Source organism: Phlebotomus papatasi, chromosome 2 (genome assembly GCF_024763615.1).
Source record: "Phlebotomus papatasi isolate M1 chromosome 2, Ppap_2.1, whole genome shotgun sequence".
Lineage (NCBI taxonomy): Eukaryota > Metazoa > Arthropoda > Insecta > Diptera > Psychodidae > Phlebotomus > Phlebotomus papatasi.
The window spans coordinates 46,332,062-46,355,748 of record NC_077223.1 but is presented as its reverse complement, the minus strand read 5'-3'; the positions used below and the strand labels follow the sequence as shown (position 1 = coordinate 46,355,748).

General features: G+C 35.1%; 2 protein-coding genes across 2 annotated transcripts; one reads left to right on the top strand and one right to left on the bottom strand.

Moving 5' to 3' along the window:
- Positions 1 to 1,216: 1,216 nt before the first annotated feature.
- LOC129801314 (gastrula zinc finger protein XlCGF26.1-like) lies at positions 1,217 to 5,086 on the top strand. Its single transcript, XM_055846212.1, has 5 exons — positions 1,217 to 1,502; positions 3,098 to 3,235; positions 3,307 to 3,536; positions 3,909 to 4,367; positions 4,441 to 5,086. Exons 1-5 carry the CDS (start codon positions 1,333 to 1,335, stop codon positions 5,031 to 5,033), a joined length of 1,590 nt encoding a protein of 529 aa, XP_055702187.1. The 5' UTR covers positions 1,217 to 1,332; the 3' UTR covers positions 5,034 to 5,086.
- A 2,039-nt stretch (positions 5,087 to 7,125) lies between these two features.
- LOC129801307 (puromycin-sensitive aminopeptidase) lies at positions 7,126 to 23,316 on the bottom strand. Its single transcript, XM_055846203.1, has 6 exons — positions 23,168 to 23,316; positions 22,766 to 23,097; positions 13,385 to 13,858; positions 12,437 to 13,153; positions 8,248 to 8,829; positions 7,126 to 8,176 (listed from the first exon to the last, which is right to left on the bottom strand). Exons 1-6 carry the CDS (start codon positions 23,274 to 23,276, stop codon positions 7,478 to 7,480), a joined length of 2,913 nt encoding a protein of 970 aa, XP_055702178.1. The 5' UTR covers positions 23,277 to 23,316; the 3' UTR covers positions 7,126 to 7,477.
- Between the last annotated feature and the right edge of the window lie 371 nt (positions 23,317 to 23,687).

Sequence of the window (23,687 nt, the reverse complement as noted above, 5' to 3'; positions counted from 1 at the left end):
ATCATAACTAATGTAATATAATTATTTCTCTGAGGTGTGTAGGAAGGTTTATTATGGTCTTCGGACTTTGCGTCGACTCCAGTCCTTTACCCCTACTGAGACTCGCCTACTTTTGGTGAGAGCTTTGCTCGTTCTAGGGTCGGATGAACGTCTGTTCGACAGGGAACCCCTATTGACACTTTTGTCAAAATGTTGAAAATTTTTGAACATATCTTGTAAAATATAAGTAATATAACGTTTTTTCTGTAATATACCTTTTACTATAAACAGAGATGTTAAAATTTCGTATCCCAAATGGTACAGAGTAGGGTGTCAATAGGTGCTGACACGAGTTCTTAAAGTGTCAATAGACGTTCCTTTCACCCTACATTTCATGTACGGAGCGGAACTTTTTTTTGCAACTGACAAAACTTTAAAAATGTTGAATAGAGCATTTAATGCTCTTGCGAGGTATGTATTTGGTCTTGGCCGTCTTGATCATGTCTCCTCTTGGGCCGCCAAGATTTTGGGACGGGCATTGCTGGACCACTTTCAGTTTCGGGCTGTTGAGTTTATCTGTCGACTGTTATGGACAGGTCGACCGGCATATCTTGCGGGGTTGATTGAGCGCGGGCCGTCCGAGAGGTCTTCGTGTCTGCTCATTCCGAGATCGGTGGGTCGCATCCTGCATTGCTCTTTATTCGTTGGGGGAGTCATTTTTTGGAATGAACTCCCACGAACTCTCAAGCGGGAGCTTTTGAGTCGTTTTGCGTCACTGATTGGGAGTATCTAAGATCTGCCTTTTCTTTTTCGTTGTATTTTATGTTGTTCATTTGTTTTTTTCTTATTGTTTTTCTTCTTTTATTATGTACACTATTCCTGTATAAGAGGGCATGCCCTACTGCTTTATCAATAAATGTGAATGTAAAATGTAATATGATTGGGAATTGTTGAAAATTCTATGTAATCTTTTGAAGCGTTATGGAAAAAACCTTACAGATCTGAAGGGAGATAGTATGAGCAGTAGATCAAAAGAAACAGGACGTTATTAAGAATGAAGAATGAGCTTTAGCAGTGATCCTTGTGCTGTACGATGACGCAAGATCTCAGGCATCTCAGGACAGGTATACTAAGCGAAATCATAAAGACAATGGGCTTCTAGACCTTCTTAGACTCAAGACGTTTTTTTCGCACATTTTAAAAAGAATATGACTAACTTCACTCCTGTGTGGAATTCAACAAGTGACAAGTGACAACTAAATAAAAAAAAAGAAATCATAAACAAAACCAGCGTGATTTTGTACAAATAATCAGACGAAATTTTAAGGCCTAAAACATATTCTAAACGTCATAATGGATAATTATTTAAAAGAAAGAGTAGAAAAAGTTATCAAAACAGAGATGGAAAATAATTTTATTGACTACAGTATTGTGAAAGAAGAGTACTGTGTACAACAGGATGATATAGTGCCTTCAGCGTCTTCGGTGCCTTCGTCCATTAAAAAGGAAAATCAGGACCTTGAGTAAGTTAATCTAACAATTAATTAACATTGGCTTTTCAAAATATCTTTTTTTTATGACATGTCAACGTTACGGCGTTATCACACTTACACATTAAAATTTTAATGTGATTCACATTAATTGTCGCTTGTATGAGCATCCAAATATGTTATTTGTGTTTTGAGTCACTTAATATTTGGGGTTTTTCTATTTATTGATAAAGAAGTAGACTTGGCCTGCAAAAATAAGTTTAAATTTACCTAAAGCATAAATATTTTTCACATTAAAAAATTAAAGAGAAAATCGTATTAATTTTTCGCATTAATGTTATAAATCAATTTGCATCAAATTTTGCGGGGCAAGTCTACCTTTTTATCAACAAATAGATCAAATTTTGAATATAAAATGATTCAAATACACAAATTACACATTTGGACTCTCACCAGCGACAATTAATGTGAATCATATTAAAATTTTAATGTGCAAGTGTGATAACACAGTTAAGCTATGTTGTCAGCATTTGCAGTAGACTCTCGCAAATTCGGCTCTTTTAAGATCGGGCTACTTTTTAATTCGGGCTGCGGTTACATTTGAAAAAAATTTGTTGTCATTTTTCAAGTTTGATTATGATTATCAAATGAATCAAATATGCTCAAATTTGTTATGGTTTCTCTTAGTTTTGATGTTATTTTGCATTATTGAAGGATTTTCATGCAATTTACGTTATATATGACTGTGTAAACTCAATATCTGTATGCACATGAATAAAAAATCGTTGCATTTCAAAAAGTTTGTCGCCCGAATTTCTGTCTAATTCGGCTGACATTTGGTCCCATATGCCCGAATTTGAGAGAGTCTACTGTATAAAACACCTAATTTTTCTCAATATGAATAATTAAAAAAATAATTATATTTTTAAACTATTGGGAATATTAGAATAACGACTTTAGTCAATGGATTAACTAAATGCAGAATGTCTTTCTTACAGTTTTTAGAATTTTTCGAGCAATTTAGTTAGATTAGATACTAAGTTCTGATAGTCAGCAACAGCTTCTACACATAACGTTTAATTTCTCTGATATTATAAGCGAAAGTTTACACTGCATGCTGCATACTAATTTTCCATCTCTTATCCTCAGGATTGTACAGGCTCTTATACGATCTTTATAGTCCTAAGGTTTATTCATATGGTTTAACTGTTATAAAACTTCTTAATAAGACAAAAATATAAATTTTCATTTAGGATGGTAGGTAGGTAGGTTTATTAAAGGAAATAAAATCTATATTAGATTTTGAAAAACCACTTCAGTTGCTTTTTCCTTCAAAATTCACGACCTTTGGGAACTGAGTTAAACATCTATTTTAAAGCCCGTATTACACGGTAAGATTCTCTTGCGGAAGAGCCTGTATAGGACATTAATTCGTATTGAATCCTAATTGGATTACTATGATCAGTCTAGATGAGTAGAATTGTAAAAAAAAATGAGTTCCATGAAAGTTTCCCACTTTCTTCTTGTTATACCAGTTATACTTGAATTGTAGGTAGAGTGATAGATCTAGTTATTTCTAAATTACTAATCTCTAGAATTCAACATTTACACATTTTGTTAAACACCAGGAACGTTACAATAAATGCACAATCTGTTGCTGAACCATGTGATATGATGAGGCATCACTACCAATGTGGCGAATGTGGTCTGAAATTCCCGAATTTGTCTTCAGTAAAAAGTCATTTCCAGCGAGTTCATGACCAAAAGTAAGATCAAGATATCTATTATCCACTTCAATTGGTTCATTCTAGCTTTTTTGTTTTATTTTACATCACAGAGAAAATTTCAAGCCCTCTAATTGCCCAATTTGTGGAACATTATACAAGAGAAAATATGACTATGAAAAACATTTAGCTAGACACAGCAAAGATGAAAGGCTAGCCCAACAGAATAAGGCAAATCAATCAAGGCTTGTAAAGTGCCTTTATTGTTACAAAAACTTTACCACCAAAGACTACTTAATCAGCCATTCAAACATTCATCACAGAGGACTCCCTGGTCTAGATGGTAAATTATGACCAACGCACAATAACTTTTGTTTAGTAAACATATTTTTGAAATTTTAATGAGAGTGAGTGAGATCTAGATCTAGCCATCTCCCTCATTCCTATTGAAAATTTTGAAAACATGTTTACAAACAAAAGTTATTGTGCGCTGGGCATTATGACCAGCGCACAATAACTTTTGTTTGTAAATATGTTTTCAAAATTTCCCATGAGAATGAGCAAGATGACTAGATCTAGATCTCACTCACTCTCATTGAAATTTCAAAAACATATTTACAAAACAAAGGTTATTGTGAGTTGAGCATTAAGTTTAGAGCTTCAAGAAAGCAAAAACAAATGGCTAATTTTGTGCATATTTTTTGTTACATTACAGACCCACCCCTCACATGTACAATCTGTAAGAAAGTATACCAAAATCTAGATGATTTAAAGGAACACGGGAAATCACATCCAGCAGAAAAGGCCTACGAATGCGCTCTTTGCCAAAATAAATATTACAGCAAAATTGCACTGAAAAAACATATTTTTGAAGTGCATTTGAAGATATACAAAAACCAGAAAATATTTAAATGCTCATTTTGTTCGAAGAGCTTTCGACACAAATACTATTTGGATGCACATCTATACACTCACTCCACAAAAAGATCATTTGAATGCGAAATTTGCGGCAAAAAATACAAAAGAGTGTATAATCTGAAGAACCATAAATTGGTCCATTCAAATGATAATCAATCTCTAAGATGCCTTTATTGTCCAAAAGTATTTCCAACAAATGTATATTGCAAAAATCATATTTATAAAGAACATCGAGGTCTTCCGGTAGAACTCACAGGTAATTAAGGAATTATATTTTTTTTCTAAATTCATTGATTTGATTTTTTAAACTATTTTTCTTTAAAAAACAGGTCTACTTTTTTGTAATATTTGCAAGGAGGAGTTCACGGACTTAGATATCCTGAAAGATCATGTTAAAATACATGTGGTCGCCCAAACTTATCAATGCGACATTTGCGGAAAGGTTTACTTATCATACAATGGACTAAAAAATCATAAACGAAGTAAAAAATGCGTTGAACTTGATGAATCGAAAATCATGAATGTGGAGGATTTAGGAACAAAAGTTTCATACCACGAGTGCACATATTGCGGCAAAAATATAAAAAAGAAAGCTGCTTATAAGCGCCACATAAAATCTTACCACACAAATGATAAAAAATTTCTGTGTGCTCATTGTCCCAAAAGATATGTCGATAAACCTGGTCTCGCGAGACATGTGGTCCTTCACAAGAAATACAAACCGTTTAAGTGTTCCATTTGCAAGGAAGGTTTTAATACAAAAGCAGCTTTGGAACGGCATTCGCCAATCCATAGAGTGTTGACTTTTAATTGTTCTATCTGTTCTAATACATTTATGGAAAAGATCCTCTTGGATACTCATATGCTGAGTCATGAAACAAATAAAATTTCTGCGGTATCAACTAGCACTGTTACAGTTTAATTTCTTTTATCAATTGAAATTTATTACTTCAATAAATTTATAATTTTGATAAATTTGTCTTTTATTTTCTTTTTTTTTATATTTTGATTTTTTACTGTTGTTGATTGATCCGATAAAATATGTAATTCTACTTTGCTATGTAGGTTGATATTCAACACTGGGATAGCGGTGAACGAAAAAATTGCTTTCTAATATAATAATAATAATAATAATAATAATGCTGGCACAATATCCCATGAGGAAACAAGGCCTTCCCGCAAGGGGATTTCTTCATGAGGTTGTTAGTCCCATGCCCGTGGAATCAAGTGCAGTGAAGCTCACTGGATGCAATCCGAACACCTTTAATGCCAGAAAAATTCCTGGTGACCTAAAAGGGATTCGAACCCGGGACACTTGCATCATAGAGCGAGTGCCCTACCACTTGATCCATTGAGTGCCCGCTTTCTAATATAGTTATATCAAAATTTGTCATCAAGATAGGCTCTTTAACGCTTTTTTTAAATTTGTACTGTGTTCTTCTTTGTACTTCAATTTAGAGGGTTAAACGACTTTTTGCACATTTTCTATTTGATGTAAAAATCAGTCAAAAGTCACGATTGTTTTTACTGAAATCCGCGAGGTGCTCCACGTGTAAAATGCCTGGGAAAATGAATGGCCAAAAGTACTTACACAGCCGAAAAAAAGTAAGCTCTTAAAGCCACATCCGATTTTCATTTAATTTGTTAGAAAATCTTCTTAAGGATGATATCACAATAAAATTTAGTTAATTAAGAAATGGACTTTCATTAAATAACGTCAAATATTTTCATCAAAAATATGAAATAATGCAAAACAATTTCTCTTAACATTAACAAGTTTCTTAAGAATCCAATGTTTTTTTTTAGTGATTTTTTACTTTGTCGAGAATTTCTTTCTTTTTATTCGTTAGATTAGAGGTCACGAAATAATAGCCATTTTCCTGTTCCAAATAAACTCATAAATGCCTTACAATGTGATTTTACTTTAGAGGTGGCCAAAAGTGCATACATGGCCAAAAGGGCTGACTCTACCCTACGGATGACTGGGAGACAATGTGACAGATGTCCGCTTAATCCGGATTGATTTTTTTAATTTGTTTAACGTCTCGAAAACGAAATACAAGATTTTTTTGTAGAATTAGTATATAAGTTTTAAATAAGATTAAAAAGACATACCTAATTAGAGAATTCTATGTTACTATACTTCATTTATTAAACAAAAACTTCGCAAGATTAATTCATTTTCACTGCTGAACACACGGTTCAACGTTTTCTTTTTAATTTGAAAGTAATGTCGATCAAATATATCGCTTTTGTATAACAGTTTTTTCATGGAGTTACCATATGCGGCAAACTTCAGACAATTGCACAAGCCGGCATGGCAAGCGTCATATTTCAGCTTTTTTCATTTATTTCGTGCTGAGGCGGCGTGCAGAAAACATTGGAACTTTTTCTGCAGAAATTTAGAGTTCCAGAAATTGTTTTCTCTAGACCAGAATATTATGGCGTGGAAATTAAGAATTCTACTAAGCTCCAAATAGTCTGAGGTAAGTTTTGTGCATGCATTCAGATTAAATTTGTACAAAAGAAGAGATGAAAAGCTTACCAATTTTCTGACATTTCTAGGCGTCTTGAAGATGCATCCATAGCTTCGACGAATTTGGTATTCTGCATTGAGGATGAAGGCGTTAACATGGAGGCATCTCCGACATAAGACATGGGATCTTTTTAGGAAATCATATAAAAAGCCAAAGTCGCGTTGGAAAGGATCTCCGGACAAATTTACAAAAACCCCATAATGGAAAAATTTGCAAAGGTTTGAACGCAAGAAGAAACCACATTAGAATTAAGTTTTACACGACATGAATTACTGTAATCTTGAAATAAAACTTTTTAATAGAAATGAAAAAAAAATGACGGCTTTAGCGACAAAGGAATCCGAGATTACTGCGATTTGCTCAGAAAAATTTCCTGATTTTGGAGACGCCTACTATGCTTGTCATCGAATTGCCTTAATTTTACTTCGTCAAGCTTAACAATTCGCTTCGCATTCGATTATTAATAAATTTTCAAGATTTATATTATCCCAATTTTGAGAAAATACACATTTATTCCCCAATTGAATACATTTAAACTGGTTCACATCTATGAAAGAATTTTTAAAGCACTCTCATTAGAAAAAAAAATCTTCACAAAAAAAAGCAACAATTATGGCAACTCTATATTTTGTACTTTCCTATAATAGCAAACGGGGGGAAAGGGTGCAGTACTAACTACTCTTTAAGAAATTAACAAACAAAAAAAAATGGTTTCAATTCTGTGGTTTTACGTATTGCAAAAATATAATTAAAAAATTGGTTTCCCAAAGACCGGGAGTATTAAAATGTGGTTAAATTTTCTTCTCAAAATGCTAATATATACGATTTCCTAGTATTTCTTGAGGAATTCCGTTGTTGTTGCCAGATCCCTCTGCAACCATGCGGCATTGAGCCTAATAGTTTCCACAGACTGTGACACAGTCCTTTCAGTACCCGGAAATTGGTGTTCCTTGAAAAATGCCTCAACCTCTTTGGCCTTTTCCTCCGTCGCAAAGTTCTCCGTGAGATACTTCACGAGGCGCGACAGCAGAAAGCCCCCCTCATACTGATCCAACAGCACCCTCCAGTTTTCACGGAAGAAACTCCATGTCATCTCACGACCTTTGGGATTCATTGCCACAGCCACAATCACAAAGATCGAGTCCTGGGCCCTCACTTCATCCGACATGGCAAACTGCACTACTTGCCGCAAGATGTCAACATCCTTAACCACACCTAAAGCCCGAGAAATTCGGTCCTTTTCCTCATGCAGATCTGTTGCACGGTACAATTTGAGCATTTCCTCATAGGTACTGGCATCACCATCCTGAAGAACAGCCCTGTAGCACGCACTCCTGAGATCAGCTGGGAGAACACATTGGCCACTTGTATGAAGTTGGAAGCGCTTCTTAGCCTCTTCCATGACACTTGGACAGTTAAATGCCACTAAACGATTGAGTACTAAACTCCTGAGTAAAGTATCCAAGTGACTTTCACCGGGTTTTGCATCCCAGCCAAGTTTATCAGCCACCGGTTGGTATAATCTCACCTGGAAAATTATTCAATGGTCATTACAACATCTTTAAATTATGATTCCACATTTAATTCAAAATCCCCTACCCCATAAGCATTGAACATCTCATCGAGATCTGTATGCGATAGCAATAATTGCAATTTGGCCAAACAGTTTGAAATACACGACCACACGGTGTAGTTGTCTTCATTCCGATAAGCATCCATCAATTTCAGAGCCTCTGCTGTTGGTGTATGCCCCGCCTGTACCATGGCAAATAGGTCATCCAAGAGTCCCAGTCGATCCAACGGTGGCAGTGTCATACTCTTAATGGATGGAATAAAGGCTTCCAGCATCTCAGGTGGGTACTTTGTGCGATAGTATCCAATTGTACCAGGATTAACCTTAACCCAATCTTTGGCATCTACATCCTCCAACGTGACTTCTGTCTCAGACTTATCCAACACAAAACTCTCTGCCACATGATGAGGCCTCTTGGCACATGAGACCATTATTGGGATCATCCAGAGGATGCCACCATCAGCCTTCTTTCCATCAGCTGTGAATTTCTCTTGACGCAGCGTCAAGATGCGCTTAGTACCTTCCTGACGAGACTTTACACTTACCACTGGAAATCCCATTTGCTTCACCCACGTGGACATTACAGCGCCCACGGGCTTTTTACTTGCCTGGCAAAACGAAACATTATTGAGTTTAGGCTAGATTAGTTCAAGATTTCAACTTAAAAAAAGAGTAATAATATCGGAGTTTCCTTGCACGATTCAGAATGTTAATTATATCCTATACTAGCTTAGATAAAAAGGAAAGAAAACGCCTCGAGATAATATTAATATCACCGGGGGGGTCACCGATCCCGGTAGTCGATATCTCTTGTCTTTTGAACTCTAATCCGGTAACCCCGGTAACATACTTTCAGACGAATAAAAATAAAATGTTACAGAAAGATAAACCAATTAGTGGTACTTTACAGGGCAGAGCATTCTCATATATTTTCCGTACAAAAATTTGGTAGGGGAAACTGGGGCACCACCAAACATGGGGTAGCACCAAACATTAATTTTTATTTCTCAATTACTTGGACAATCTCAGCCATTTCTTCAGTGGACAAGCATCCCTATAATGCCTATAAATTTCTATAAATCTTTTCTCCTAATGTCGAATATCCGATTAAAAAATCGCTGTGTTTGGTGGTACCCCGTGTTTGGTGGTGCCCCAGTTTCCCCTATATTTTTTCTTAAGTGGTTTTAGCTGAGATTCTTTACAATCTCAGCTTTTGTGGTCACAGGTGAAATCCGACCTCGTCACATCGGGCCCAAATTTTGGATGTACACATTTTGACACTCATAGATCACGAAAATCATGTGCGCCAAAAATCGATTTTCGTGGACGTCCCGTCCCGTTCCGTCCGTTACATTTCGACTTCTGGAGAGAGAACGGAAAGAGATATCGACAAGCGGTTTTCGGCAAAGGTTAAAAGTCATTGGGCTGCTAGAAGTTGATTATGTCAAATCCACCCCCCCCCACCCCCCTATCGACATTTTGGAACACCCCAATTTATTTTTCGATAACTCAGCCCCTATGGCATCGATCGATCTCAAATTTTAGTATGTTATAGCTGGGCCTAAGAGCTTTCGATCGATACCAAACTTCACCCCATCCGACCCCCCTGACCTGAGCTAGAGGGGTCAAAAATTGAATTTTTGAATGGTCATATCTATGGCTCTAATTATCGGAATGCAAAAAAATTGGTCTTTTGGAAAGCTCTCGTGGAGCACTACAACCCTTGTGACACCCCAATTTTATCCGATTTAATCGAAGGTCCGATTAATCGAAAAATCGATTTTCGATTAATCGATTTCGAATATTTTGAAAACTAGACGAAACTTTTTCTTTAAATCTTAATATGTTGTAGCTGGAGTCGAGACCTTTCCAACGGTGGGTCGCACTCCTCCCTTGATGTTCGCTGACCCGAGCTATAATCAAAAATGTCTTGACCGGACTGCATTTTCTGTATTTATAAAGGGATTTCGATGAAATTTTAGCATATATTGTATCTGAGAGCACGATCTTTCTAATAATAGGTCCCATCCGTCTTTACCCCAAACCCACTGTACCCAGATCCTTACTATACCCATATGGACCGGACTCTATCACTTATGTTTATTAACCGATTTCAGTGAAATATTTTTTCTTTTGTTGGTCTTCCCCACTCAGACTATTTAAATAGAAAATAACCAGTGATAAGCCCAGATAAGCTTATGGTAGCTGAGATTCTTTACAGATGACCTCGAAATGCGTGCAACTCGGAATGCGTGAAAATTCGATTGTGAGTTGAATTTTGGGGGTAAAGAATCGCAGAATCTCGTCCCAGACTTTGCAAAGTCTGAGACGCTTTGCCACTCCTTTTTTCTCTGTGTACAGCTGAAAAATGATCTTATAGTCGCGTTAATACGGCTTTCAAGATAACCTTTCCAGGAAAGCTCTTTTTCAAGTAAAATATCAAGGTAATTTTACCTCTTGGCGGAGATGGAATTCTGCCCAAATAATTTGGGCCCTAAGTGTATGCATTTTTTTTTCACGTTGAACAAATTCAAAAAATCCATCCGGATTAAAGAAGCGGATATCTGTCATATTGTCTCCCAATCACCCGGATTACAAAGCGGGCACTGTACAATTATGCAAGTTTGCCTACTTTTGGGAGTGAATTTATGAAATCATTTTTTAAATACGCCTAAATGTATACTATTTTGTGACGCGGGAAATTTGAAAACACTATGCTTATTTTTCAGAATAAAACTTTAAGTTCTTTTATTAAGATAAAATTTTTGAATATTCTATCGATTTATTGAAGAATTCTGGTCAAAAGTACCTACTGTTTTGTTGATACATTTTTTTTAAACAGTTGAATCTTTGCTTTTAACTACTTTTACTCCGCGCAAAATTCGTTCTACGGGCGATTTATTCAAAAGAAAGCCCCTGCGGGTATGCAAATTTTCTTGATGCATAATGTCGGGCGTTTTTCGGTCCTGAAAATGTGCATAGTCCCGGGACTGAGTGTAGAAATAACCTTAGGTATTATTAGAGAGCTCATATTCCCGTGCTACCTGAAAATTTTAATTACATTCCAGTAATGTAAATTTTACCCTTAAGCAGTTACGATTATGATTCAAAATTGGTGGAAATATTACCTATTTAGACTTATTACACTGAGAGTAATCCGAAAAAGTTAAAATAACATTTTGGAAATGTTTATATTACCCTGCAGTATTGATCCGAAATCGGTGTAAATATTATGCTTTTTAGGTGTATTAGGAGTTACAGTTACCCTTTTTCATGTTAATTTTACCCTTAAAAAGGTGTAAAATTAACATTAAAAAATGTTGATATATTTTTACACCTATAAAATGTTAAAGTTATGAGGAAACAAAGTTAATCGCACCCCCGTTTTTTCTCAGTGTAGGGCTTATAATTACCCTTGTGAATGAAAATTAAACTGAAAACGTGTAATTATTGTGACGAAAAAAGAGTTAATGTTACCCTCTTTTTCTCAATATAATTTTCCAAATCTCGGTAACGAATCGGTGTAGTACCAGAATTGATTTACCGGTTAAATTACTGTTTTTTTAGATTCTTTTGGTGATCGATCCCCTTCTTTAAATTAACATGATCAGCACTCTTCAGAGGAACGTTTTCCTTTCTTTTCGTTGATTAATGGACAGCTAAAGTATCAGTAATTTAACTTTTATAGAAATTTTTATTTCTATTTCCTCTATTTGAACTTGGGATGGTTTTTAGATGATACATGAACCAGTTAGGGTAAGTGTGCCAAATTTCGGCATAGTTGCATGCAAGTGGCAAAGTTTCAAGTTTGAAATGTAATACTTTTAATACAAATTGATTTTTTTATTCCTTTTTCTTAAAGCGTGTTGCTTGGAACCTTGTAGACAATTTATTGTCTTTATTTACTCTAAAATCATTCTTAATACATTTTAAAATTAATAAAAATGTAGACATAGCTTTGGTGGCATATTTCGGCCACCTACTAAATTCTCATAGTTCCTTGCCCTTCGGGAATTCTTCCTATGTTTTTTTATCGCGTCATCTCGCTTGTCGAAGCTAGATTTTTTGTTATTCTTTTGCATTGTATAATCTTTAGAGTAAGTAAAAACTTGAAATTCATGGAAATTAGAGGAACAAAAAAAGGTGGCCGGAATTGCAAGCTGGCCGGAATTTGACACACTTACCCTAATTGAATATAAAAATAAAATTACGTACCTCTTCAAGAGCCATCCATAAATCCTCTGATCGTGTGTTTTTATACTGATGTCTCGTGAGGTAGATATTCATCCCACGCCTAAAGTCATCGTCTCCAATGTAGTGATGCAACATACGAATAACACTAGCTCCTTTGTTGTAACTGATCTCATCGAAAATCTCATCAATCTCTGAGGGATGTCCTACAGTCACCTCAATTGGATGGGAATTCTTGAGACAATCCAATTCCAGAGCTCTCGTATACATATCAGTGACAAATTGTGTCCAAATGTCATACTTTGGAAAGATATGATCGACACATAGGAACTCCACAAAGGAAGCATATCCCTCATTGAGCCACAAATATGTCCACCAATCCATTGTTACGAGATTCCCAAACCACTGATGGGCTATTTCATGTCCCACAGTTAGGGCAATGGATTGTTTGCGAATAAGGGAAGTATTTTGGGGATCCACAAGAACAAAGGTCTCACGGTATGTTACCAGACCAAAGTTCTCCATGGCTCCAGCTGAGAAATCCGATATGGCAATAAGATCCATCTTTGGAAGGGGATAAGCTATTTGGAAGTAGTCTTTGTAGTATGGTAAAACTTTGGTGGCTACTTCCAGGGCAAATAGACCCTGTTCCTTCTTGCCCACTGGAGTATAGACACGCACAAGGACACCATCTTCACTGGTACCCTCTACAAAATCAAACTCACCCACTACAACGGCTACCTGTGAAACAAAGCAAGGTAGTGGAGAGAAAAGAAAAATTTTACCAACTAGAAAATGTCCTTAAGAAAGTATAATGGCCAAAGCACAATAACTTTTGTTTGTAAACATGTTTTTAAAATTTCCTGTGAGAGTGAGCGAGATGACTAGATCGAGATTTCATTCACTTTCATAGGAAATGTCAAAAACATGTTTACAAAACAAAAGTTATTGTGCGCTGGACATAATACTTACTAAATATGTGGACATGATGGGTGACGTTTGATATTTGACAGTTTTCCATCCATCTTCCTGGATCTTCTCACTAATGACTGGCATATTGGACAAAGCTACTCTGTCTGCTGGTACATTGAGGGTGATATCAAAAGTGGCTTTGATGGCAGGTTCATCCCAGCACGGCCAACATCTGCGAGCGTCTGTTGCTTCAAACTGCGTAACTCCAGCGTAGCGTTCCTTTCCACTCGGAGTAAAATACTTGCTACGGTAGAAACCCTTCATTTTATCATTGAGCTCTCCAGAGAATTCCATATAGAGCAGACCATCACCAAGGGGAAGTGGTGAGTCAAATAGAAGTGTAGCAGTCTCCTGATCCACGGAGAATGTGATATCTTTGGCTGTTTTAACAGGGCCTCCATTAACTTGGACTGTGGCCTTTTTTATTGCCACATCCAGAGCATTTAGCACAATTTTGTCCGTCGACTGTTTCACCTGGGAAAAGGTAATTGAGAAAAGATGTCGAGACAAATCTAAAGCATTTTATAACACTCATGAATGCTACGACGCGAGACACCCGTGTTGAATTGCGCAAAAGACTTTAATCTTGTAAATATAAACTTTTTTTTTGCTGTATCTATCACAATGTGAGAACCACACTTTTTAATTGCCACTTTAGAATCCGCTGAATATCAAGGTTATTTCCAAGGTAACATTCCTCATCAAAGAAGAGTGGCAGCATTAGAAAAGTTGAAAGAGAAATTTTCAATCACAAGAACTTTCTTATAGTCTGCATTTGAATATAACATTTCTTTTTTTTTACAAAGGAAGCCAGAGGGAATTATACTGAAAACCAGTAGCTAATATTTCAGGGCAGAAGAAAGAACTCCTCTGTAATCAAAGATTATTTCAGAAGGAATTAACTTTTTTTTCTTACATAATTTATCACCGACAAACACAAACTCACGAAATTAAGTAGTAAATTCCGGGAAGATTGCGTTTTCAAATGGATCTTGTTTCTTTTTTTTTATTATTTTGGAAAGAGTATAGGTATTCCTTTGCTTTTTTTTTTTTGGAGATTTTTCGGTTGTTGCCTTTTCTCATACTCTTCATCTCTTCGCATCACCGACAATTTATAAAGCTCTTTTTTCTCTTAATATTCTCACTTTTTTTCTTGTTTATTCCTATGGACACTATTTCTTTTTTCATTCCAGTGATTATTCAATTGAATAGTTAATAGAAGCAATTACAAAGACAAAATTTTCATACAGGGATCTTGATGAATTAGTGGTAAAGAACGGTGACCTTATGACTAATGAGCGATACTACTTCAAAATGAAGTTAGATGTTTACAAAGAAAGGGTTGGTATCCTACAGTAAACGGCTCTTTATCAATCGGACTGCATTTAAAAAAAATACTTCTTGACAATTTTTATCTTTGAGTTAAGTTTTCGTTTTGAAACAAGTAATTTTCACATTTGCTATGATTCTCTTAATTTTATCGTAATTCTTTATCATTCAGAGTTTTTTTTTGTGAAATTTATAATGATTAAAAGTATGTAAATTTATGGAAGCCGGCCAAAAACTGAAAGCCAAAATCCCGAAAGCGAAAATCTTGAATGGCCAAGTCCTGAAAGGGACGAAATTATGCCTAGGATATCGTCTGGGATAATTTCTCAAAACAGAAAATTATCCTTTGCTTTTAGAAAATACTTTTAGCTAATGAACATGGGATCTGGTCTTTCCAGATAGGGTTAGACGAGTGGCCAACAACCCCCCCCCCCCTCAAAAGCAAGATTGTTACGAAAACTCGAAAGGAGTCTTCGATAGGACGGACTTTTCGACAACGACCTATGCTACACGTTTCTGGAGCGAGCTGAATGAGACACACTAGGACTAGAGCAGGATAAACGGTCTTCAGACTAGAGATTTAGCCGAGTTACCGAAGGCCTCAAAAATCTAAACAACAAACAATTTTGTTGACTTTTCAAAATCTAATGGATTATTTTCCCTTAATATCTAATCCGAAACAACAATTTTCTCAAAAATCTTGCCTGATAAGGAATTAGAGGATTTAACCGTGCTAGCACATTAGAATCTTTTCAATTTGAAAATTCAATTTAATTTTCAGATAAATTAATCCTATGCGTTATGTTGCATTAAAAACCAATTAAATTGATAGATTTTCACTTATTTATTAATATAAACAAATACTTGGTCCACAAATACCTGTTTAAATATGTTAAAATAGCATAAATGTGGTTGCTCAAATTAATTTGAATTCAGCAAATTAAAATGTTAAAATTGCTCATTAATTTCAATTTTATTGCAGTTAAACAAGTGGTCTTTTGAAGAAAATTGTTCTTACGAAATTTATTTACTCGTAATTAATATTATTTGTGGCCAAAAATTAGTACAATGATTTAGTGATAAACTAGTACGGGAGTGAAGCTCCAGTATCGGAAGCAATTTGCTAAGTTCCTGCAAAGCCATTCGAAAGAAATTATTGTGCCAAGAAATCTCCTGTTTATATGACTTCATACAGATTTTTAATAAGACTGTATGAGAGTTTCTTCACGAGCCCTTTCCCTACAACTCTTTCTTCTGGCTTTGGAGATCCTACTGCATAACAGATAAGTGATTTATAGAACATTTTAAGGCCTATGACAAATTTTTCAGACTTCAGAGTCATTCATAATCAAAAATCTCGCGGAATTATTAAAAATTTAGCAAATTTCTTGCAAAATGTGTTCTAACTGGGCATGAACACCGGTGTCACCTGACTACCTAAAGTTATTTTTTCTTATGTCTGTACATATGTAAAGTAGAAAGTTGAAGGAATCTAGAATATTTTTTGCAAGTCTCTAGCTATTTACTATGTAGTAAATATTTAAAACTACAATACTCATACGTAATATTTTTCATTAAAGCGAAAAATATTATTTATTGGTATTGTCAGAAGAATTACTTAAATTTTTGGGCTATTTCTGTCCCTATCGTTCATAGGAGCACAAAATTCACCTAAGACTCTGTTGGACATTCCAAGGTTAGATGTAAGGGCCTTGATAGACCTAAGAATTAGCCGAGAGACGGCTTAGCGTAAATATATTAGAAATAATGGTTAAACTACATTTCCATCATTTTTCACTAAGTCGTCTCTCAGCTTAAGTCGCAAGTGTGCCTAGGGCATAAGACTTATAATTGAATCTGTTTCTGAGTTTAATTTTTATTGTTGATTTTCAATCCGTAAAAAATGTCTCGTCGTTAAAGGGTTAATAAAATAAATATTTCGAATTCAATATAACTTGAATTAACTAAACATTTTACATGACATTTAGAAGAAAATTTTGAAAATGATATGAGGGGCTCAGAGCAAAAAACTCTTAAGTCGTATGCATTTCCCTATTAAAATAGCGTTTTTTTTTGCTCTGAGCTTCTCATATTTCATATTCCTCGCAATCAACAATAAGTCAAAGCTAACCCACAAGTCTTATTAATATCACCATTATCATTTCTGAGAACAATGCAACTGATAAGATAATAATAGACTATGTTTTCATTGCACTTCTTCCCATTGGTTGTTAGTCACTTGTAATTATATCAATCTGTGTATAATGCTCTCATAAAGAAGATTTTAAAAACAAACAAGAACATTTACTAAATCTATTTGGTGTATTTAATTACGTAACATACAGTGAATAAGAAAATTTAATAAAGAAAACTATCATTCTCAATTTTATTGCTAAAAAAAAACAATATCATTTTTTGTACAAGTAAATTGCAAAATAAATTCTCCAACATACAATTTGCAAAATGTGATGAAAAGCACACCACATATGGCATGAGCTGGAATTTGTCAGCAAGATCGTGAAAGTTGATTGAGAGAATGTAATTTCCACACCCACTAACAACTTGCCACAGCATGGAATAGCGATCTGTGCGTCTCACTAGCAAATGTCGACGAAAGTGTTTCTATTTTATTCATTTTGCATGCTATTTCACCAAAAGAATGCATTACAAACCATTCCGCATACACCAGAAAACGTGTAGAATTTCCATTCTTTTCGATGGAAAGCATATGATCGCCACAAAGAGCCGCGGGCACTTAATTTGCAATTTCTACCCAAGTGACCAAGGTTGCATCAAATGCATTGCTAATTTGTAGAAAATGTGTATTATATTGGCAATTGATACAATAATAAATCCAAACAACATCCCATAGGTGAACTAGGCTTTCGATCGATCCAGATTTGTACGAACTATAAATTCTTCTTTTACAGTTAGGGGTTGTTAGTCCCAACGTCTATGGAATTAAGTAAAGTCAGTACAGTGAAGTACACGCAATTCAAAGACCTTTAATGACGGAAGGTTTCTGGTGACTTCAAAAGGATTCGAAATCCGGTTTAATTGCATTATAGAGCGTAAGTAGGTTCTATTCTATCACTTTAGAAATTGAGGGTTCAAATGGATTGTAGTTCATTCAGGCGATACAGGCTATGAAAATTGTGTTGCGGAGTTATAAACTTAGCCAAAGAAAAACGTATTTTTCATATTTATAAAAACAAAAGAATTGCTTTAGACCTACGTAAAATGTAACAAAATGTTTGTGAGAAGCATTAATTGATTGACTTTCTTAGAACTTCGTTAGAGAGCTGTATATAAACTGTTGTTTTTTCAACTTTTGTTAACCGATCTGTACTGTAGTTTAAATGGTAGAAGATATCGACTTCCGATTTTCGGTGACCCCACAACAAAAAAAAATGTTATTTCCCAATAGTTTTGTATTTTTCTCCCTATAAAATCTTATCAAGAAATATTTTCAATAATTTTTATTTCAATTCTCCATTTTTTTTAAAGTTATATAGTTTGGTCTGTTGTCTGTTTTATATTTTACTATCAGAGATGTTTAAGGTATAAATGAAACATGTATCAACCATGAAGGTTGGATAGTCACCCCAATTTTTTTATTATTCATCGTTTTAAAAACAAATATCTTTTGCAACATGTCTTCAATTACTATCTAAAATTATATATTTTTCAAAAAAAAAGATGTAAAAAATATTTTTTTTACTGTACGAAAATAGGTTAAAATGCTGTTTGTACGTTATTTCGGAAAAGGAACAATCTGTGCAGCCGGGTAGTGTGTTGCGAAAGAGTTCAAAAAGCATCGTATAAGCAATCAAACGGGACTCTCGTGGTAACACTGAAGCACCTCTTGAGCGAGACACTAAGTCACTGGGTTAGTGAGACCCATTCATACACGAAACTCGAAGCACATTTGCAGCCGTTAACTCGCCGTTCCTCCGTAAAATTGTGATGAGTAAAAAAGGTATTATCGCAATGCCCATGTGAATTATAGCACAAGCATTTTGAACGGTTGTTGAACTCTATTCGAGACAGAGTGATGAGCTCTTCGGAAAAAGCAGAGACAGACTCATATGGTTCTCCACTTCATTGATATTCTGCATGGATAAACATCGTGTTTCACTGATAATGTGTAGTATATCATTTGTGAATTTCAGTCATAAAATACATCAACATAATGAAACTCGTTTTCACAAAAAAAAATAATACTTGATCTTGTAGAAATCTCTGTATTATTTTTGTTTAGAATTCTAATTTATATACGATTACGTTACACTTTGAGCACAATTAGAATTGTGAAAACGTCTTGGACTTGGGCAAATAATCTGCTAAAACAAAAGAAATGAATAAAATTGGTTCGACCCGATCCGAACAAAATTCCGTTTTGCAACAACGGCCCGAACAAAACGGCAATGACAGCCCAAATGCAATATAGATATGGATCTTTGTGATAAGTTACGAATAGATGTATTCAGATTTTACAATTATTAAATATTACGACGTAATATTCAACAATATTTGTATAATATTTTTTAAAACCAAAAAAGTTATTACAAAAAATTACATAGTTGGTTCTTGTTTGACAAAGCATTCTTTTTTTTTTCAAATAAAGAAATGTACACACAAATTGAGGGAAAAAAGAAAAATTGGCCACGCAATGGGTCTTTGATTCAAATGTCCCGGGTTCGAATCCACTTCTGATCATTAAACATTATTCTGACTTTTTTGATATGAAACATAAAAATGGCATACAATGAACTTCTTGAACTTAATTCCACCAAGTATACTTACACTTCGAAAATAATAAAACAATATCAGAATATGAATAAATTGTAATGCATCTTGCTTGCAAAAAATCGAATTTCTGAGCGGAATATTGTATTGCATAGGGTAAATGTCCTAATTCAAAACCATTTCCAGACGCTTTAACTTTGGCTGAAGATTCAACACTTTAAGTTCATATTTTTTCTGAAGAGAATTACATAAATTTGCTTCTTGACTCTTTTAGAATGTTACTGTTTAGTAAAAATTCTTTAGATATAATTTGAAAACTTTTTAAATGCAAGAAAAATACACGAGTGCAAAATGCTTCTATTGGAGACAAATTAATCCAAATGGAGACAAGGGAAAATTTCTAATTGGAGACAAACAGTGTATACGTGAAACCGCGACGAAAAGCTTCCAAAACCTTGTTGAGTTGCTCCTGAGTGCAGGATTTGTTCTTATTCCTGGTCTTTTCTCCTTTCCCATCTGAGACAATAAGAAAATCTCTCCAAAAAAAATCATATTTCCGGGGTTTCCTATTGAAGCATTTGCAGACACTTCAGAAAAAACTTTTTGTTCACGAAATAAGTAATCATTTCATTTGAAAACGTTCACGTACTGTTAACAATAAAGATTAGCACTAATTTTAACTAAAATTATCCAGAAATATGACATAAATGTTAAACGAAACGAATAAACAAAAGTCACCTCATTGTGTTTTTCATTGGAAAACATGGTCGATCGATGAAAAATTCGATGGTGAAAATCTACACTTTTAATTTTTCTGAGAAATTAACAAATTAAAATTTGTGAATATGAATGGATTTTCGGTTTATTTGGAGCAAAATTAACTAAGTAATGAAACTGTGGTATAGAAAATATATAAAAATATAGTAATTTAGTACTTTATTTATCATCAAAATAATGACGTTTCCATTTGGAGTAGCGAAAAATTTCCATTTGGAGCAGGATTTGAATTAGCTTAATTCACCCTATAGACAATAATGAGGCTATTTACACCGCCGGATTAGATTGGGATTGAACTGTTCCAAAATCGGATTTCGGATAATTAAGTCTTAATCTAAGGCCGCAATCTAAACGATTTCATTGAGGTCATTTAGACTGTCGTATTAGATTCTGACTGAATTGTCCCAAAAACCGATTTTGGGACAATCCAATCTCAATCCAACGCGGCGGTGTAAATGGCCTCAATAATGGGTGCATTATCAAAATTGGTAATGCCACATCCGCCCCCTCCCTTCCTCAATTTTGGAACATTCACAAATTTTGTTTTCACAATAATTTCACAATAATAAATAACTCCCTTCTGGCTCTATGACATGGATCGGTTTAAAATTTTAATTGACCTGAAGTATAGGTGCACAAAAAATGAATAGATAAACGGCTATAGCTCCGTTTCTTATTGCAAGACCTTAATTCTGTAATAGTGATTTGAAAAGGTCTCTAGTTAAATACGATAACTTTACAGAACAGCGAAACTTCATATAGCCACCGCTCTAGAGGCGGTAAAAACAAGACTTCAAAAATTGACTATTGAAAAGTTCATATAGAATATCTCCAAATCCCTATTTTCAATTACGTTAGAATTTTAGTATGTTGTAGCTAAAGTCAAAACCTTTCCATTTTATTGTAGATAATAATTGTAAGCCATAATCGAAAATAATTTAACCATGATAATTTCTTCAATGTTCGTTAATCGAATTCGATGAAATTTTAGTATATCGTATCTGTAAACTTACAAATTCGCTTGTAATGGTTCCGGCACACCTTTTAGATTAGGAAAATTTCATGAAGTCGAAATTCACATCCCTTTCTTTCTTACACACTTCGCATATGTCTATCTCATTTTTTCTCACTCTTCTTTTAAACATCACTCCAAATTCAATTTAGCTCAAATTTGGAGTGGGAAAAATTGAGATGGACATATGCAAAGCGCGTGAGAAAGAAAAGGATGCGAATTTTGATTCCATAAAATTTTCTTGATCTAAAACGTGTGCCGGAGCCATAAGTTTTATTTTTAATAAAGAATATGGAATAATTTTTTTTTTAATAGAATTTACCTACAACTGAAGGGGGAAGGTCGATCAGCATTTCCCCGATTATTAAAGAAATAAATGTAAAAACTTGGCAGATGAATCTAATGGATCCGGCCGGCACACCATTTATATCAGGGAAATTTCATAAATTTGAAATTAACATCCCTTTTCTTTCTTAAAAGTTTTGCATATGTCTATCCGGGTCCCGGTCAAAATCCTGAACGCCAAAATCCCGAAAGACAAAATCCTGAATGGGCCAAAATCCCGAATTCTTAAAAGTATCACAGCTACTCCCACGATTACACCCGCGCTTGCTGGAGGCAAAGGGAAATCTTCTATGTCTTAGGAAATTATTCTAAACATTTTCCTCCATATAATTTCATCCCTTTCAGGATTTTGAAAATTCGGGGTTTTGGCCTTTTCGGGATTTTGGCGTTCGGGATTTTGGCGTTCGGGATTTTGGCTTTCGAGATTTTGGCGTTCGGGATTTTGACTGCCACCGGTGTATCCTACCCTACCCTTTCGCACTCTTCTTTTTTAGAACATTACACCAAATTAAATTTATTTCAAACCAATTTTGAGTTTCAAATAGTGGCATAGACTTTTGCAAATCTTATGAAAAAGGGACGCGAATTTTGATTTCATGAAATTTGACTGATCTAAAAGGTGTGCCGGAGCCATATTAATTAATGACACAGAAAATTTGTGCTTGTTATCTGCAGAAATGTATTATCTATATTAGTTTTTCCTGAATTCTCCAGATTTTCTTTTGACATATTTCTAATTTTTCTAAATCGACATAGAATAGTATGGAATGGATCCGCCGGAAGATATTTTCATACGCATCTTTTGCATGGAGTGTGCGACTCCAGGTGCGGATGTGAAACGGTGCGTGAGTGTGTCAGTGTGCTCCGTGGGAACAATAGAAGATTTAAAAAGTCCCTCATTGATAAATGCACCGGGACTTTGAGTGACTTGGTGGGACGCTGATGCCTGAGGATCTCACAGTCTCTGTCGCAGCTGACTGAGATGAGAGGTGTGGGACAAAGGCACAAGACTAACGGGATTGGCCCGAAAAATGGGCCGACAGATTGAGAGGCAGATAAAACCCACTCATACAGCCACAATTACCCTTCCCTCTCTTCAATAGAGCCTCCTTCACAGGCCAACTAATGTATAGTGCAGCAAGATAACAAAGTCAGGGAATTTTCCTCACCTGAATTTTGACATTTGTCTTGCCCGTAAAGACGAACTTTTCCAAATCCGGCTTCAGCTCCAAATCGTAGTGGATGGGCACCACATGGGTGGGCAGTCGCTTAAATTCCTTACTCCTTGACATTGTTGGCACGTGATTTGCACTCTTGGGGCTGCAACTGCACGTAAATTGTCGACGCGAAAATGAGACTCTGGACACACTCTGCCGGACACCGCGAAAAATCCCACCGCTCACTTCGACGACTGACGGAACACTAACGACGTCCGGAAGTCGAATCGACGGATCAAAGCAACCACGGTGTGAGTGAGATAGCAAAAGTCGTGCCGGTGAAACTGAACAGATATTTGTTTTTTTTTACATTTTAAATTGACTAAAAAATAAAATGATTTCTTCTCAACTTACTTGCAAAAGAAGAAGAAGACCTCGACAAAAGGGATGAACGAGAGGATACAAGATAAACCTGCGAAAAATGCAAGAATTTCTTCACCAAAATATTCTGACAAATTAACATTTTTGAGAATTGTATGAATGAGATGGATGCATGTGTACACAGCACTGCCATCTATTGGGTATTTATTCACATTGAATGAAAGCTTCGTTCTTTTAAATTAAATACGTTGAAGCTTGAGGAAGCTCAGTAAAATTAACCCTTTAGCTTTATAAGGGGATTGTATGTGGGTGCCTACATCGTTTATTTTCTTTATATTTGCGAAAAAAGGTTTATACAAAATATTTTGCGTCATTTTATTAACTTCTTAAGTTTCAATATTCCTTTTATTGTTGATTTTATTTTACAGAATGTTTACAGAATATTTATACAGAATACAGAATTTACAGAATACCCATATGTTCTATACACAGAATTCTATAGAAGGGAATTGGAATGAGAATCCCATATAAAAAGGTGTTGGATGTTCGTTGG

Coding starts and splice junctions, on each gene's coding strand:
- LOC129801314 (XM_055846212.1), top strand. CDS start 1,333: ATGGATAATTATTTAAAAGAAAGAGTAGAAAAAGTTATCAAAACAGAG. Junction 3,236..3,306: donor CAGCGAGTTCATGACCAAAA/GTAAGATCAAGA, acceptor TTTACATCACAG/AGAAAATTTCAAGCCCTCTA. Junction 4,368..4,440: donor TCTTCCGGTAGAACTCACAG/GTAATTAAGGAA, acceptor TTTAAAAAACAG/GTCTACTTTTTTGTAATATT.
- LOC129801307 (XM_055846203.1), bottom strand. CDS start 23,276: ATGTTAATTTGTCAGAATATTTTGGTGAAGAAATTCTTGCATTTTTCG. Junction 23,098..23,167: donor GTCTTCTTCTTCTTTTGCAA/GTAAGTTGAGAA, acceptor ATATCTGTTCAG/TTTCACCGGCACGACTTTTG. Junction 13,859..22,765: donor AGACAAATGTCAAAATTCAG/GTGAGGAAAATT, acceptor ACCTTTTCCCAG/GTGAAACAGTCGACGGACAA.